This window comes from Polyodon spathula, chromosome 1, assembly GCF_017654505.1.
Source record: "Polyodon spathula isolate WHYD16114869_AA chromosome 1, ASM1765450v1, whole genome shotgun sequence".
Lineage (NCBI taxonomy): Eukaryota > Metazoa > Chordata > Actinopteri > Acipenseriformes > Polyodontidae > Polyodon > Polyodon spathula.
In genome coordinates this window covers 39,682,199-39,699,319 of record NC_054534.1, presented here as the reverse complement: position 1 = coordinate 39,699,319, position 17,121 = coordinate 39,682,199, and the positions used below count along the sequence as shown (strand labels likewise).

The following is a 17,121-nucleotide window of genomic DNA, read 5'->3' as shown; positions in this document are numbered from 1 at the left end:
ACAGGATTGTATGACAGGTTCTACTGTAGTTTTGTCCATTTGCCCCTTTTTGTTATTAACACACTTTAAAGAATCTCCTTCAAAAAACAAAAACACACACCACACAACATACACCACACATGGCCATAAATCCAGCCACCACTGGTATGTGTATGCAGCAAGCTTTGCTGTAAGCACTCTCCATACATTAACAAATAAGTCTTGGAGTTGGAACACTTTATTCTCAGAGAGAAATAACCTGTACATTGAAGAAGTGATTTTTCTTAAGTAGAATTCCTACTTAAAATGAGAACACAAACGGCCAATGGGTAATATTTATGCGTCGAAGGTGGATAGGAAGTTCTGGACAATCTCCTTCAATTTTGCATCAGTCTGTGGAGAGATTGCACTTTCCGTTCTGAAAAAAAACAAACACAAAACCCCCCCCCCACACGTTAGACCTTTAAAGAACCTAAGTAACACTCAATGTACTGTTTGTCTGTAAAGTTAGAACGGAATCTAATTTCTTTAGAATGAGAATTCTATACCTGATGGTGGCAAGAAGTTGCTGGTGCTGGCTGATGATATGTTGCAGGAAAGCACTCTCAAATTTAGTGATCTTGCTGGGCTCCAGTTTGTCCAGATAGCCTCTGACACCAGCATAGATAACGGCTACTTGTTCCTCAATAGCCATGGGGCCTGGGAAACAAGCCAATATTTGAATTACAGGACAACAGCCGTTTCAACCAGGAGTTACACTTCTACAATGCATATTAATTAATCATTCATAGATACCTACTGTATGTATGGTAATGGAACCAACTTTAAAGTCAAGTTTTAACACACCAATGCCTAGCAGATAACCAACCAAGAAAGTACAACATATTCTACTCCAATAATGTCAGATACTTACAGTACTGTCCCTGCTTCAGCAGCTCAGTCAGACGCACACCACGGTTCAGCAGTTGCTGAGTGGTAGCATCCAAATCAGAACCGAACTGGGCAAAGGCAGCCACCTCACGGTACTGGGCCAGCTCCAGCTTCATGGTACCAGCCACCTGCGAAAATGATTGAAGCAACAAATCAAAGCATTATTTACACAGAATCCTCCACATTAGAGAAAAAAAAAAAAAAAAAAAAAAAAAAAAAAACCCGATGTGACAAACCTGTTTCATGGCTTTGGTCTGGGCAGCAGATCCTACACGGGACACAGACAGACCGACATTGATAGCAGGGCGGATACCTTTGTAGAACAATTCTGTTTCCAAAAAGATCTGCACAAACACATGCAAGCACAGAAATGCATAAAGGGGGGGTATATATTAAAAGTGACCAACATTTCTCTTATTGACAGAAAATATTAGCAATAAGAAAGTTAACTAATTAACTCAAGGGGAAAGCAGATTTTCTGTTCAGTGAAGTTTTAACCAATTACCTTTACTGGCAAAATAGTATTTCAATAGGTTCTTCATTTGGCTGGACGTTCAGTTAGGCAATTTAGGGACAAACAGTACACCAACAAAAAGTGCACTGACCTGTCCGTCAGTGATAGAGATGACATTGGTTGGAATGTAGGCGGACACATCACCAGCCTGGGTTTCAATGACAGGCAAGGCAGTGAGAGAGCCACCACCAAATTTGTCATTCATCTTAGCTGCTCTCTCCAGCAGACGGGAGTGCAGGTAGAACACATCACCGGGGTAAGCCTCACGACCAGGGGGACGACGCAGCAGCAGAGACATCTGACGATACGCAACAGCCTGGAAGAGTACCAAAGTCCAGATTACAATATATCCGCAACTTCAAAACACCCATTACAGCAGTAAGTTAGTCCTTTGTTATTGAAGTTTACAGCAATTAGAAAAATCTACATTTTGGTAAACTTAAAAGTAGAGTAAGCAACACCTTTCTCTGCCAATACCTACATACAAAAGTAGGTTTGACAGAAAAACAGATGCCCATGTCAGTCAAATATGAAGTTCAGCTTTCAAAATTCAGCTAATTAAGGGTCAACAGCATGACTGACATCCAGGTGCATATTAATGATGCAAGAACACAAGTGGGCTATATGAATAAGTAATATTACAAAATAGCATGCTGAAAACTTGTCTTAGGAAAGAGTCCATTGTACAACATACCAGTCACAGATTACCACTACCCCCCACCATTCTTCAGACTGTTCAGAAACAATTTTAACTATTGCCCATTGTCCAATAGGGCATAACTATCGTTACCTGGAATGAGTTAACACCACAATATGAGGAGTGAATCCTTGCCCTACAAAATTTCTAGCTCCAATAGGATGACTTAAACTGTGGCCAGATTACATTACTAGATAAACAGCACCCTGATTCCTGCCAATACAAAACAGCCTTTAGGATGATGTACACGAACTATACAAAAAATTACTTTTGCAAGCAACCTCCAGTATTTAGGCCACAGTTCAGAGGTCAATGTGTGCACTTACTGACCTGCTTGGACAAGTCATCGTAGATGATGACCGCGTGTTTGCCGTTGTCTCTGAAGTACTCTCCCATAGAGCAGCCTGAGTAGGGGGCAAGATACTGCAGGGGAGCAGCATCAGAGGCTGTTGCAGATACCACAATGGTGTACTTCATGGCATCTGTGAGGGAAAAGTCATTAATGTAATGGCATCTACATAACCTCACCCTAAACAAAACATATTAATGCAAAATAATTTAAACAGGCTTAAAACTGGAATGTGTAATTGAATTCTAGGTTGTCCAAGATAGATCTGACAAGTTGTCAGTATTTACCAGCATCAGTAAGCCTCTTGACCAGCTGAGCGACAGTGGATCTTTTCTGCCCAATAGCTACATAGATACAGTACAGCTTCTTTTTCTCATCAGTTCCGTCATTGAACCGCTTTTGGTTGATGATGGTGTCAATAGCAATGGCAGTTTTGCTGTAAAACACAGCAAAACCTTAAATTACTGTTTAGTTTAAAATAACTTCAGTTTAGCATCAAGAAGAAATACACTACTAATTATGGGTCCAAATTAAGAAAGCCAAGGACACAGGTGGATTTTCAAACCAAACTATGCATGTCTTACCCAGTTTGTCTGTCCCCAATGATCAGCTCTCTCTGTCCACGACCAATAGGTACCAGGCTGTCAACAGCCTTCATACCAGTCTGCATGGGCTCACGCACAGAGATTCGGGGGATAATACCTGGAGCCTTCAGGCCAACTCTTCTACGCTCCTTAGAACCGAGGGGACCCTGTGAGGGAACACAAGAGAACGATATTTTAAAAAGTTACAAGAAACATCCAATATGTTGAAGACCTACAAGTCTTAGGTCACAATTGTAACAAATAGTTCCTTACCTTTCCATCAATGGCATTACCCAGAGCATCCACAACACGACCCAGCAGCTCCTCTCCGACCGGCACGTCCACAATAGCACCAGTTCTCTTCACGATGTCTCCCTCTTTGATCAGTTTATCATTACCAAACACTACCACACCAACGTTATCAGGCTCCAAGTTCAGGGACATCCCCTAGAAGGGAAAGGATTCAAGAAACTTAGGAAAGGCGGGGGTTTTACAGCAATTTTGTACAATTACCTCATAAATCTCCAGTTTACATTTATAAGCAATTGCCATGATGCCATTGTACAGATCGTCAAAGTAGTCAGATCATGAAACCCCAGAACCTCCCACTTGAGTATTACCTTGAGGCCAGAGGAGAATTCCACCATTTCTTCAGCCTGCACATTCCTGAGACCGTACACTCTGGCAATACCATCACCAATTGAGAGCACACGGCCAGTCTCCTCAAGTTCAGCAGAGGTTTCAGTACCCAGGATACGCTCCTCCAGGATAGAGGAGACCTCAGCAGTACCTGGGAGAGCACAGCAATTTTTGTTTTGTCTGTTTAGTGAATGTTAAATGTTTTTCAAGTTATGAATAGCTATTAACAAAAAAAAAAAAAAAAAAAAAAAAGCTCGTTACAAAAATAACTTTCAGCTGTCAATTCATTTTCTTCCACTGGCATACAAGTGATCTAAACCTGTGCCTCGGTATCTTTTCCCATGTGCAAGACTAATTTTGAAGTATAATAAAGAAGCATTCATTACTGTCAACAACTGTTGTATGTTATCATTAAATAGGAGTAAAAGCCAAGTCTTTTGGTTATTTTTATCTTAAACTGGTACTAGGGTTAGGACAATATTAAATCTCTGAAATGATAATTGCAGAATAAAAATAAATCTCAATAATGGCAATTATCATGATGTTTGCTCATTTAGATTCTGCTGGCTATGCAAATATAAAATATGGTAGCTGCTCACTAAAGAGAGGGCATAATTAAGTGTCTTGTTTAAAAAAGTAAAATAAATGCATGCACAATTTTAAATACATTTCCTTTTTTCTAAAATACCATTTCTGTAAAGTGTTTTTGCACATGTTACATTAATGACTGTACAGTATACAAACAGTAAAATCAATTTAAGTCTGTGCATTTTTTTTGGGGGGGGGGGGGGGGGGGGGGGGGGGGGGGGGACGACACCCCAATAATTAACTGAGACTGCAGCATGCTTGGTTAACCTTCCTGTACTGACCTGTCTTCTGCAGCCATGGCCTGGAGGTGTGCAGGTTCTTGACACCTACACAAGCAGCAGCAAGTGCATTTCTGGAAACCTGTGAAGAGTAGCACATGCATATTACAATAAACATAATCAAAACGGTTAATTATATAACAAGTTAAACACATGTACAGTATACAAAGGAACTAGTGTATCTCAGCAGGTGTACACCAGTCCTACCATCAAATCACTCACAGTATTCTGACATCCTAGTAAACCGAACTCAAAATAAGCCTTGGACTTGAGCAGTACATTACAATAGGCCTAGTAGAATTGTGTGTAGGCAGGCAGGCAGACTCATGACCTTCAAGAAATATAAAGCAGTTGACCCGCTTACTGGTGGGTGAAAGAAAAACGTGCCACGGTAAATACAAGTACAGAAACAAAATAAATAATTAAATAAATGAGGGCAGCATGGAGCCAAGCCCACACTAAAGATTTAAAGCATTGGTTTATTTGCCTCAAATTAATGTTCCATAATATTCATGAAAAACGTTCAATAATATTATTTGTGAATTTAATTTGTCAAGATATTCTAGGTACATGAATACACACCTGGTGTGATGATTCGGTCGAAATAAAATCAAGGTTATACAGCTAGAAAAACACGTTACTGACAGTTAAACGTGAAGGAGTACTTACCATTAACGGAAGGTTGGACTACAAACAAAGACAGTACAATAAAACCGCAAACTCCTGAAAATGCCAACACAGTAAGGTACAATCCCACATTGACGTCTACAAAACCACTGTCCAGATTCGACTGGTATTTACCAAATTAAAAACCAATGACAGCATTGCACTTACAGTAGTCTTGTGATATTAAGCTCCATAAAATTCCTAACCACACATTAGACGGTTTAAGCGCTACAGGTCTTATTAGACACCATCAGTGATTTAACGTGAACGAGATTCTAAAGTACTGCCATTGACAGGCCCTGACCTTCATGTTGATGACATTCAGTTGGACAATATTTATTCAAGCCCGGTGTAAACAAATGACAAGCCGCTCATCTGAACACAATCACACCATAAAAAAAAAAAAAAACGTTACTGAGTTTAAATGTCCGACTATTACACAGAACAACAATAACGACAGCTTGCAATGCATGTTACTTGCAGACTCAAATGTCCGCATCACATCAGCAATGCAGGCCCCAAGAGCAAGATGGCGGCATTTGCAGATGTCCTCTCCATTCACTGACATTCACAAGTAATATTAAAAAAAAAAAAAAAAAAAAAAAAAAAAAAAAAAAAAAAAAAAGCAATTTCACAAACAATGGATGAAAACATGAAAAAAGTAACGCTTACAAATCCTGCCTGCCTGGGCAGGGAGCGAGCAAGTGCAGCTGCGACACGAACTGACAGCATTTTGTACAGACTTGACAGGTAGTCCTATCCTCCTCCACTGGCCGGTTCAAGTGCGGAGTGAAGAAGATGGAAGCACGGCGCCGCTTCTGCAGCAAAAGGTCACTGCTGACCCGGAAATGGTTCTTACACCGATTTTATTATATTATATAATTATAATTAAGGATTATTAAACACTACCACTACTAGATGCTGCTGAATTTACAAATTATTCTTACTTAAAAAAAATAAATAAAAAATAAAAAAAAGTTCTGTTTAATTCTACTCACAACTGCATCTGATTGAAAACGAGGCTGCAGCAAACTGGGTTTCAGTCCTTGATCGAGGATGTCACCTTGCTTTTAAAGTTAGCAGGTCAGTCTGCAGAGTGGTTGATTACTGTAAGGATACAATTAGTATCATACTTTGTAAACAAAATCATCTCAAAAACTAATAAGCTACACTGCTTGTACCGTTGTCAAAATGACATTGTTTTCAAACTTACATTCTCGATAAAGTATTACTTCTCTTCATAAACATCAATGTGCCTATGGCTTTAAGGGCTGTTTATGGTATGTTTCATTAAGGGGTGTTTAATGGATGGGATCTCTGTTTGGCAACAATTCCAGAGTAATGTAGCTTATTACAATTTACCGTACTGTCTCTTTAATGCGTTGAGGAACGTCACTTTCCTAAACGCTATGAATTGTGGTATTATAGGAAATCAAAACATGGCGGGAGTGTGCCGGGGATCATTGTAATAATATAAACTTAGTAAACGAACCAATTTCAACAGACTGTCATGTGTGAGAAGACCATAAAGGTAATTCAGCAGTTTAACAAAGAGCATATCTTTTATATTCATGGTTCAATTTCCCATCACTGCTCGAACTGATCAAAAATAGATTAATTGCGCAGGAGTCTGAACCTGCGGCTACATTTTGTCAAAATACGTTATGATTGTAGTTATGAAAATCCAATAAAATGGCATAATCGATATATTTACCGGTATATATATATATATATATATATATATATATATATATATATATATATATATATATATATATATATATAGTGTGTGTGTGTGTGTGTGTGTTATAAGCGTAATGCAGGTCTTTTCCTCATCTCTGCCAGTTTGTTTCCAGATCTGAATATGTAGGGACGCAAGTTTGGTTCCCTTGAGATCTTCAAAAAATCTGATTAAATACTGAGCAACTATTCCTCTTCTTCTTGCTACATAAATAGTTTGTTTGATTTTAATGGCTAATCATCGGCGGTATTTTGGACGCAATTCTAGTTCTACTGCAAAGTACCAACTATTATTAGTACTCGGTGTGCGCAGTGTAGCACGTTTGGACTATATGCAAAACAAGTGGGGCAGTAGGTGCCTTTGCACATAGCCAAATCACCATATAGGTTGTTTGCCGGCTCTGAAATATAACTCAATTTATTTTAGGTGACACAGTGGCTGAGTAACATTTTTGGTGACCAGCCTATTCCACACTATGAAGTTAACACTCGGACCACGGAAATCCTGTACCAGTTAGCAGAGTGTAATGAAGCTAGATGTAGAGATGTGGTTCTGCTGACAGAGGATCTCGAGCAGAAAGCAGCAGAATATGGTACAGAAGGTAGGTGAAGGACAATTTGAGATTTCCCAGATTATCAAAGTAAACATGTTTGTGTATGATCAAAGTACACCTCACTTAAAATAAATAAATAAATAACTATTATAGTTATTAGGCGGCATACGATATGTCAAATCTTTTTTTTTTTTTTTATCTAAGTTAAATATTTTTAATAAGGTTTAGGGAACTATCTTCGGGAGAGGTTCAAAATTTGTGTCTGTCTTCATGAGGCATACATGGCTGAGGATGAATACCCTTTGAGTTTCAACTCTTTACTGCCATTCTGCTGGTACCTGCTAATATAATTAGTTAAGCCTTTGCTGCCTAAGCTGAATGACCATATATATAGGCATGAATATGACCAATTTGTGTGTTAGCGCTTGTAGTTTGGCGGCCTTAAATCAGAAATTAAAATCCAGTATATCTACAGAAATGCATTAAATAGCAGTTTCCAATGATATAATTTATGTTGTATTATATTTTTCATATATAGCCACGCCTCCCAAAAAAAATTGAAAAATGTACAATAATAAATAATATTTTTTACAAAAATGCCAATTTCGACCACTTTCCAAGTTATATAGAACACAACTTAGAGTATATAGGAGGTGTATATAGGAGATGTGCAATTTTCCAAGGATTTCAAATCAGAAATGAAATAGCTTGTACAGTTGCAGAGATACATAAGGTTTTATGATGCATGGTATTTTATGAAAAACAGCCTCCGAGTGACAAGCGCAGACCAGCTCTAGGACTTTCCAAAAACTGAGCCTGGAAATGGTATTACCCTGTTTGTGATCAAATTATATTTATTTATGAGTATAGAGGTCACAAAAATAAAAAAAATACTCAAGATGTTGGATAATTCCATTTTTTTTTTAATTAAAAAATAAGCAACTTAGAACTTGATAACTTTGATAGCAAGATTTTTATTTGCAAATCTAGAATAAATAAATCGCACACAGAAACAATGAAAGTAATAATAAATAAAATACATATATTTAATAATAATAATATTACAAATAACTACACACACAAATAGAAAAAAAATACATAGCATAATAATAACTACAGCTAGTTAGACATCAGATGCATGTATTTAGTTTGCCTCCATCCATCTCCTGAGGAGAAACATTTTCAAAAATGGTAAACAAAACGTTTAATGTCAGTAAAACATTTTTTAAAAAACACTAAGAAAAAAGTAAATAAAAAATGACCTAACAGCTATTTAGGCATCAGATGCAGGTATTTAGTTTTGCCTCTGTCCACTTCCTGAGGAGAAACATTTTAAAGCGCTGCGGCAGCATAGGGTTAAGCCCCTTTCACACTGGCATGCTTTACCAGGGTCGTGACCCGGTGTCATGCGGGTTGACTACGTGATTTCACACTGCTTTTTCAACAAGCAGGTAAGCTTTCAGACTTTCAAGATGGCGTGCTTGTTACGGACGCTTTCATCCAAGCTTCTCTGGATTGAATCGTCGGCCTGAATGTTTCTTCATTGCTCCACACCATCCCTGCAGCATTCTGGTTCATGGTGTGTTTTAAACAACAGAAACATGGCTAAACAGAAAAGACTTGCAAGTTCCTTGCAGAAGTAAAACCTTCATGCAGGCGTGGCTGTTTGTCACTTTGCCTGCTTAAGAAGTCTGATCATGCATTTTGTCTCAACCCAGGTCAAAGCACATCATCCCAGTGAATTTTTGTTTTCTTAATTTATTACAGTTTTGACAATTTTTTTTTTTTTTTTTTTTTAGCAATACCAAACAAACACTAAAAGCCACAAACGTAAGGTTATTTTCAGTCTAAAAGAACAAAGTGAAATTCCATAAAGGACAACCAACCATTCTACTCAACCAGGCATCCCCCACTGCAGGTTTTTAGACATATATATTACAAACAGTGCTCTTATATGCCCTCCCCCCATTAGTTTTTATGTATGTAAATTCATACACGTTTTTATCTAATGCAAAACAGTAAGTTAGTCCTTTATCTTTATTGACGATGAAATCCACCATAAATACCACAATGCAGAGTATGAGCTCGCTAATGTTCTGAAGCTTGCTCTTCACACAACACAGCTGTATTACCTGCATGATATAAAACATATATATATATATATATATATATATATATATATATATATATATATATATAATAATAGCCAAGGTGGGGCTGCCCGCGTGAGACTGACAGACGTGCTTCCCAGGGACGTAGACTGCAAACCCGTGAGTCTCGACAAACCATGAGTGCATGCTCACATCCCTGAGATCCGTGATCCAGGTAAACTATAAGTAACTCTTGCAAGTCAAGTCAGTTGTTTAGTAAAGTTATTTGTTATTTTTTCTCTCATTATATATGTGATCCTTTATGAACATTCAGGACTTCTCAGTGGAAGGGTCATTCTGTTCAAGGTTTAACTACTTAAAGGTCTGGATAGTGTTTTAATTTTTTCACTTGAACAATTTTGTATAATGTTGCAACAAAGACCAGGAGTGGAAGGGCCAACTTTGGATACCCCATCCCTGAATGCATGCAGATCAGGGGTGGGCAAAGTTTGCTTTTTCCCACCCAGCTCTTTGTTCCAACCACTTAATTCCATTTAATTGAACCAATCTAGACCCTTAGGTAATTATTTTATTTGACCTATTGTACTTGGAGTTGGATAGCCAGAAGGACTGCCCTTGTACAACCCTGGTATATTGTAGAGGTATTCTGACTGCTGCACGCTGTCAGTGCCATGTAAATGTGAATGTAGCTTTTGTTTTCTGTAGGAAGTTATCTTGAGGAGCTGCTGTTGGAAGGTGTTGGTCTGTCTTCCAGCAGCCTGTCCAAGACAGCATCCAGCTATCTGAATGCCCTGGAAGGGAGCGCCATGTCACTTAATACCAAGGATACCTCACTGGCAAGGTAATGCAGTTAGAACTGAAAACCAAAGTCAGCCTGAAGTACATTGTGGCTAAATTGTGGTCTTAACAGCCCTTTGACTGTTAAACTCTTTGTTTTCAATAAGTCGTTTTCACCTGGATTTAGTGTAAGTTTCAAAGTTGGTAGTCTATTGGAGTAAAAGCTGTTTCAAAACTATACACTCAATAACAGGTGAATTCCCATTCTGCATAACTGATGCTGTATCCTGTCTATGGTTCCCTTTCTATTCGAACGACAACTGCTACCGAACGAAGAGCCTCTCTGACCGTCAGTCTGAGTAAATATACAAAAGCTGCCCTGTCAGGGCCCTGCTGTGAAGGGGAAGTTGAAGAGGGACGTCCTCACAGTAGCACATCGCCATTTTCTCTCGCATCTCTCTGAGACAGGTCGTAGATATCTTTTACTTTCGCGTAACAAATTTGGCTAATTTGTGACATTTGTGCATTTCTACCGCCTTCATGTGACAAACTGAATGAGACCCTCTCTGGGCTCTAGAGTTTTGCAGGCGGCATGCCCTTAGGCGTCATGTGGTCTCTGTTGCTATCACCGTGGGGCTGTACTGTCGGTAATCTGGAGCCACGACAGCTTTGGTCCAGCTTTCCCATTCGGTAATGGTTGTCATTCGAATTGAAACCCTCGTTCCCTGAAAAGTGAATGACTACCATTACCCTTTGAGGTCTCGTCCCCAGCTGACCTCTGTTTTCGAAAGAAAATGGCGATGTGCTACTGTGAGGACGTCCTTCAACAGGAGGTGGGAGTGACTTTCCCCTCACAGCAGGGCCCTGGTAGGGCAGCTTTTGTGTATTTGCTCAGAGATTGACGGTCAGAGAGGCTCTTCCCGTTCGGTAATTGTTGTCATTCTCTTTTCAGGGAACCAGGGTTATGGTAATATCCTAACGTTATAATACGCCATATTGACATATGGCCAAACCACACTGGTGAATAAACAGCGGTGCACTGTATTAAATGAGGACCATCGTTTTATAGTAGTTGTATTTCTTTTTTCTAGTTTTGTGGCTGCAATGAATGATCTTACAGCAGAGATCCTTGCAACAGAAAAGAAGAATCAAGAAATGGATCATGAGCTGACTATCCTGAGAAAAAAACTGACTTCTGCTTTGGTACTGCGCAAAAGTTTGCAAGAGTAAGTGGAGGTGGTGGGAGTCAAAGTAACTTGGCACTTGTTACCTTTGAGCTGTACAGTACTTCCAAAGGTTCCAGAGAACTGTATAGAAATGATGTTGTGGCACCTTTTAGTGTTACTGAACAGACTGTATGAATATGCATGACAAGCCACATATAATGGCAATAAATAAATACTTTGTATTATTATTTGGTTAGGGTGGAATAAGAACCAGTAATAAAATCTTAACCCATTACGTACAAATACAAACTGTAATTTTGTAATTTGATACATTCTAAATCCAATATTTCTTCACAAAAAATGAAATCCTTCATCTTGGCAACAAACTGCTGTGTCTTAGTTTGAGGACAGTCAAGTCCTCCACTGTTTTGTTTAAATAACAGACCCCAATGTTTTGTTTGTTTTTCCAAAGAGACTTGAGCAAGACTGAAGAAAACCAGGTGGTCGAGAAAGCTAGAGCTGAAAATCGGCTGCAAAATATGGATTTTTTCAAAGCCAAATCTGAAGACTTAAAATTCAGAATAAAGGCTGCAGAGGTCAGTAAAATAAATATGTAAATAAACTGCTGGTGCAGAACTGTGTCTTTTCTGTTGCGGTCTACAGCCATTAGACTCTTTGTAAAAGTTAACCATCCTTTTCAGTGTGTGGATGGTAGCCATACCAGGGGAAGAGGTATGTGCCATAGAGAAGTCACCAAGTTAGGCAGATTGAGTGATAGGGACGCTGTAATTGAAGTTTTTCATGTGATATCATCACATCATGGCGTGGTCAAAAAGCATTGGCGGGCAATGATAATTTGACTAAGTGCAGTCGTTAAACTTTCAGTTGTACAATGCAGGTATGTGTTGTGCTGTTGGGTACGCCAACAGAAAAGAACAACTTTGCCCTCCTGTCTGCTGAGCCAGACAGGAGGACAAAGTGGATTCCAGCCATTATCAGGGCAGCAAAAATGGGTCCCGGTAACCCAAAGTTGAAGACGACAAACTGGACTCCAGCTTCGTCACACGTTTGTGTAGTGAGCAATTCATAAAAGGTGAGTATTAGCAATATATTGGTAGTTAGTTCTGGTCTTACCAAATCAATTTTTCAGAAATATTTATACACTTAAAATTAACAGAGGTTACACTTAAGCGGATTCCCAGTCCTTACATAAAATATGACTTTACCATTAACAGAATGAGTCATGCTGTATTAATTATTTTACTGAACTTCAGTATGTAATTACTGAACCATTAGTTTATAACTAAGGCCCTACTTCATTTGCGATGTTACACAATATTAGGCTTCCAACACAGTAGTGATTTTAATTAGCTTACTTTGCCCAGTGCACAATTTAAGGTTTGCAACACACTTTTTTCCCCATTATTACGGTATTTCCTGCTTTGGCAGGATTTGTCATGCGCATTACAACTTGAACAAACTCATCCGATCTTGCGAAACTTATGTTGCTAGGAAACAAACGGTTGTTTATATACAGTACAGTCATTCCACGTGTGTAAGCAAAAAATGGCGAATCCTGCTAAAGACTCAAAAACTTCAAAAAATATCAGCGCTTTAGATTGTGCAGAGCAGTATCCCAATGAATTGCATGCTGACTGTTGAAAGTGGTTTTGTACGACCTGCAATGTCACATTAGACTCTGATCGGCACCATAATGCCAAATGCAAAGCAGAGACAGATCTGATGTCAAAAGCAAAACGTCAGACAACTTTCATATCTATGTTTAATCGCAGTACCGAGAGTCATGATGCTCAAAATGTGACATGTTTTGAACTTGTCGAGGCATTCTCAAGTGCAAATATACCGATAGAGAAACTGGATAACCCAGTGCTAAGGGAGTACATTCAGAAACAAATTCCAAACACAGGTGCTCTTCCTTCTGCTAACAAGCTTCGCCAAGATTACTTACCCAAAGTGTTTAAAGTACACAGAAAGGAGCTGAAAGAACGTATGAAAAAAGCTGATTTTGTATGCATTGTGTTTGACGAGTCAGTTGACAAAAATAATCATCTACTGCATATCGTTGCTGTACCACAAATGAGTGACTTGGAAGAGCTACAATCATTTCTTTTGGACAGTCCTGTTCTTAATCTGGTAAATTATTCAACTGTGTCACAAGCTGTCATGAAGTGCCTGACCAATTTTGATATAGACTTTAATAAGCTGTCTGGGATATTGACAGACAATGCAACATACTGTACTTGAGCATATAATCAGATTCTACAGGGGCTACGTCTCACTACATCATGGTCTTATATTAATAATACATCAGAATTCCTTTAAAGCTATATCACAGTACGCTAAGGCGTATTTACACGCTCGTGGAATTTGCAGAATTGCAGATTATGGAGAAATGTAAGAAAATCTCTAAACACACCGGAAGGAAAGAAGGTACAATTGAAGTGTGCAAGTACTGTGGAGTGACTATACATACTGTGACACAGAAAAACCAAAGTAACCGAAAACAATCATTTTATACAGTATAGAAAGCCCCGAAAAAAACAATTTACATAAGATAAAAATAAGCACAGAAAAATGAAATTAATACAAATTTAATACTGCCTTTAGTTGTAGTAGATAGTTGCACAAGGTAACTCGCAAATGCTGAAGTCTTGTGGACATATAGTATGGCTTTTGAACCTGTTACAATGCAAAAAAAAAAAAATTTTGCACGTTATTTTTAGCGCAAGGAGGCACTTTACCCACCCTTTTTAGCCATACCCTGTTTTGACTGTGCCATGGTGTGAGGAATGTGTGATATGTGCGTGCTGCTTCACATACTCACGACAATGGAGAGAGAATTTGGATTTTCTAAACTGCATGTAAACCAACCTAGTGGTACCAAATAAGGCAAGTCCATACAGAGTTCTGCTTTTCCAATATTAGGCTGCGTTCAAACCTGTATATTGTTTTAGTCACAGAGTTTACCAATATTCAGGAAAGTTTGCGTAGTTGATCATGCCCCTGGTAAACTAAAACAGAGATTTCATATCAATTCTGGAACTTTTGAAGAATATATGGTTAATAGATTATACTTCTGGAATCTTCTAAGTTATGATACATAATAACTTACAGAATAAATAAGGACTGAAACACTTTTCCTGTCCCCACAGAATCAGCTGTCTGCGAGCAGGATGGAGCCCTCCTTATCTCACCAAGCCCTACTGGATCTTTCAGAGGTCAGGAAACTGCATTAATGTGAACTCTGTGTAGAAACAGAAAGGTTACACGTGCACATTGTTATCATCTTTTTAATATATATATTTTTTTGTAATCGTAACAGAAACTGGCCAAGCTGAAACAAGAGACCATACCTATGAAAAAGAAGCTGGAATCCTTCCTAGACTTAACTCCAGTAAGAACAGTCACATTGGCTTTTCACCCATTTTCAAAACTGAGAATGGAGCAAGTTGCTGCAAACTAATTTATTTTAATTAAGTCCTTTTAAATGGGGATTTAAGGCACTGCTTGATGGGGCACTACAATAAGAATAAGAACTTAAAAATATTCTGGAAGTATTTTTTTTTTTTTACTACTCATTATTCTTACAATGAACTACACATTTCAGTAAATCCAGTCAGTTGCTTCTGAAAGACACAAATGCACACGTCAAACTAATCGAAAAGCACTTGTACTTTTAACACCTGTCTGTGTTACACCATATGTTTTATTACAACAGTAATGAGTACAAAACTTCACATTTACAGCTATTAAAAAATAAATAAATAAATAAAAAAGGAAAACACTGAAAGGCATTAGTCATAATGTGCATTTGCTTTAATTAGTTTTTACCTAAAAATGTCAAACAAGCAAATACATATTGAGAAATGTAGACTACTAGGGATTCCACATTCCCATGACACATACAAGGCCTCTGATGTATTTTCCTTAAATATGATGATGTATTAATCCACATCATATTTCTGTTCATTAACCCACCATTGTGTTACTGATATGCAGTACTCCTGGTTTAATGTTTTTTTGTGTCTTCACAGAATCCGTCTCTTGCACAAGTGAAGATTGAAGAAGCTAAAAGGGAACTAGTAGGTGTCTAATTTTCCTAAGCCTTTGCACTGGCTTCAAAATAGAGATCTTTGAGTTTTGTCACTGCTTAGACTGGCTTAGAGAATATGCGTGATTTTAGGGCACTTCAGAATTTCACCTACAAAATAAGCCAGTGCACTCGCATACTGAGGGTCATCATGATCATATGAATATTTGTAAAATTCCTGTTAAGTCAACAGTAACAGATTATATACCCAGATGCACTCTGGGAGGTCTGTCGGGTGGCGGGTTACTTTTCTTGATCAGCAGTTCAATCTTGATCTTGGCACTCTTTGGTTTGCAGCTGCAGCTCTTGCAGGCTTTCTCGGATGCCTTTGAACTGCACAAATCTTCCCATAAAACAAGTTTGCCCTTTTTTGTAATTTCTGTACAAGTTTGATCTGTCACCTGAGGCTTATATTCACTTCAGTTCTGCATAAAGGATGCTGTGTGGGGTCTGGTGGTGTTCTGTAGCAAGATGAGTTAGCATGGTTGTTGGAGACATTTTTACTTCACTTAAGCTATAGTGACAAAGTTATGAAAACAAGAACATTACTTGTAATGAGAATTCTATTTTGTCAAAGGACCGCTCCAGAGTACCACTTTATTTACTGCATAGTGTAGAGTCCGAATTATTTTTCTGTTTCTTTGTATTTAAGGCTGCCATTGATGCTGAACTTACAATGAAGGTGGACATGATGGAAATAGCAGTGCCTGATCAGCATGCGAGGCATGTGATTTAATGCACAGATTTTAAGAAGCATGAACTGTAAGCACATTTGTAAATAAATAATGATTAAAAACATACCTGTCTTGACTACATTTTTTATATCAAACCTGTATGGATTCTGAAGTAGCTGGTTTAATAATCTCTCCGTTTTTGATTCTCTGTCTAAATGTGTAATATTGGAAAGTGGGTTTATATGACAAGTGAAATCTCTGTTGGTATGGGGTCCAGGCTATTCCACTGCCGGTTGTGGACGGGAATTTCCAGAGGGCAGTGCACAACTGGCCGATGCCGCCTGGGGTGGAGAGGGCTTAGATCGGCCAGGGTGTCCAGACTGGCTGCAAGTGGCCCAGAGCTGCGTGGTCCTCTGACGCTGTAGCTCTGGGGCAGCTGCATGGTGGGCATGCAGAGTGAAAAGCAGCGGACATCTGACAACACACGTTTCGAAGGACGCGTGTGCTCGTCTTCGTCTCTCCCGAATCAGCGCGGGGGTTGCAGCGGTGAGCCGAGCTTAAAGTTGGGTATTTCAAATAGGGGAGAAAATGGGGTAAACAACATTTGGCAATTCCAAATTAAAAAAAAAAAAGAAAAAAGAAGGAAACATCAAATCACCCAGTGCACTTGGAGACCTCCGTCTCCATAGCTAGTATAAAATCCTGAACTCTTTCTTGGATCTCATCCTCTCAAGACTTAACGCTTGATAAGCCCTCTGAAGTAC

General features: G+C 38.7%; 2 protein-coding genes across 2 annotated transcripts; one reads left to right on the top strand and one right to left on the bottom strand.

Moving 5' to 3' along the window:
- Positions 1 to 201: 201 nt before the first annotated feature.
- On the bottom strand, positions 202 to 6,021 carry atp5fa1 (ATP synthase F1 subunit alpha). Its single transcript, XM_041255517.1, has 12 exons — positions 5,897 to 6,021; positions 4,562 to 4,640; positions 3,674 to 3,843; positions 3,327 to 3,500; positions 3,054 to 3,220; positions 2,757 to 2,905; positions 2,451 to 2,602; positions 1,515 to 1,739; positions 1,146 to 1,253; positions 893 to 1,037; positions 528 to 678; positions 202 to 397 (listed from the first exon to the last, which is right to left on the bottom strand). The coding sequence occupies exons 1-12, from the start codon at positions 5,954 to 5,956 to the stop codon at positions 316 to 318; spliced, it is 1,662 nt and encodes a 553-aa protein (XP_041111451.1). The 5' UTR covers positions 5,957 to 6,021; the 3' UTR covers positions 202 to 315.
- A 607-nt stretch (positions 6,022 to 6,628) lies between these two features.
- haus1 (HAUS augmin-like complex, subunit 1) lies at positions 6,629 to 16,481 on the top strand. Its single transcript, XM_041255530.1, has 9 exons — positions 6,629 to 6,755; positions 7,392 to 7,566; positions 10,335 to 10,470; positions 11,498 to 11,632; positions 12,045 to 12,168; positions 14,746 to 14,811; positions 14,916 to 14,987; positions 15,628 to 15,675; positions 16,336 to 16,481. The coding sequence occupies exons 1-9, from the start codon at positions 6,735 to 6,737 to the stop codon at positions 16,417 to 16,419; spliced, it is 861 nt and encodes a 286-aa protein (XP_041111464.1). The 5' UTR covers positions 6,629 to 6,734; the 3' UTR covers positions 16,420 to 16,481.
- The last annotated feature ends 640 nt before the right edge of the window (positions 16,482 to 17,121 follow it).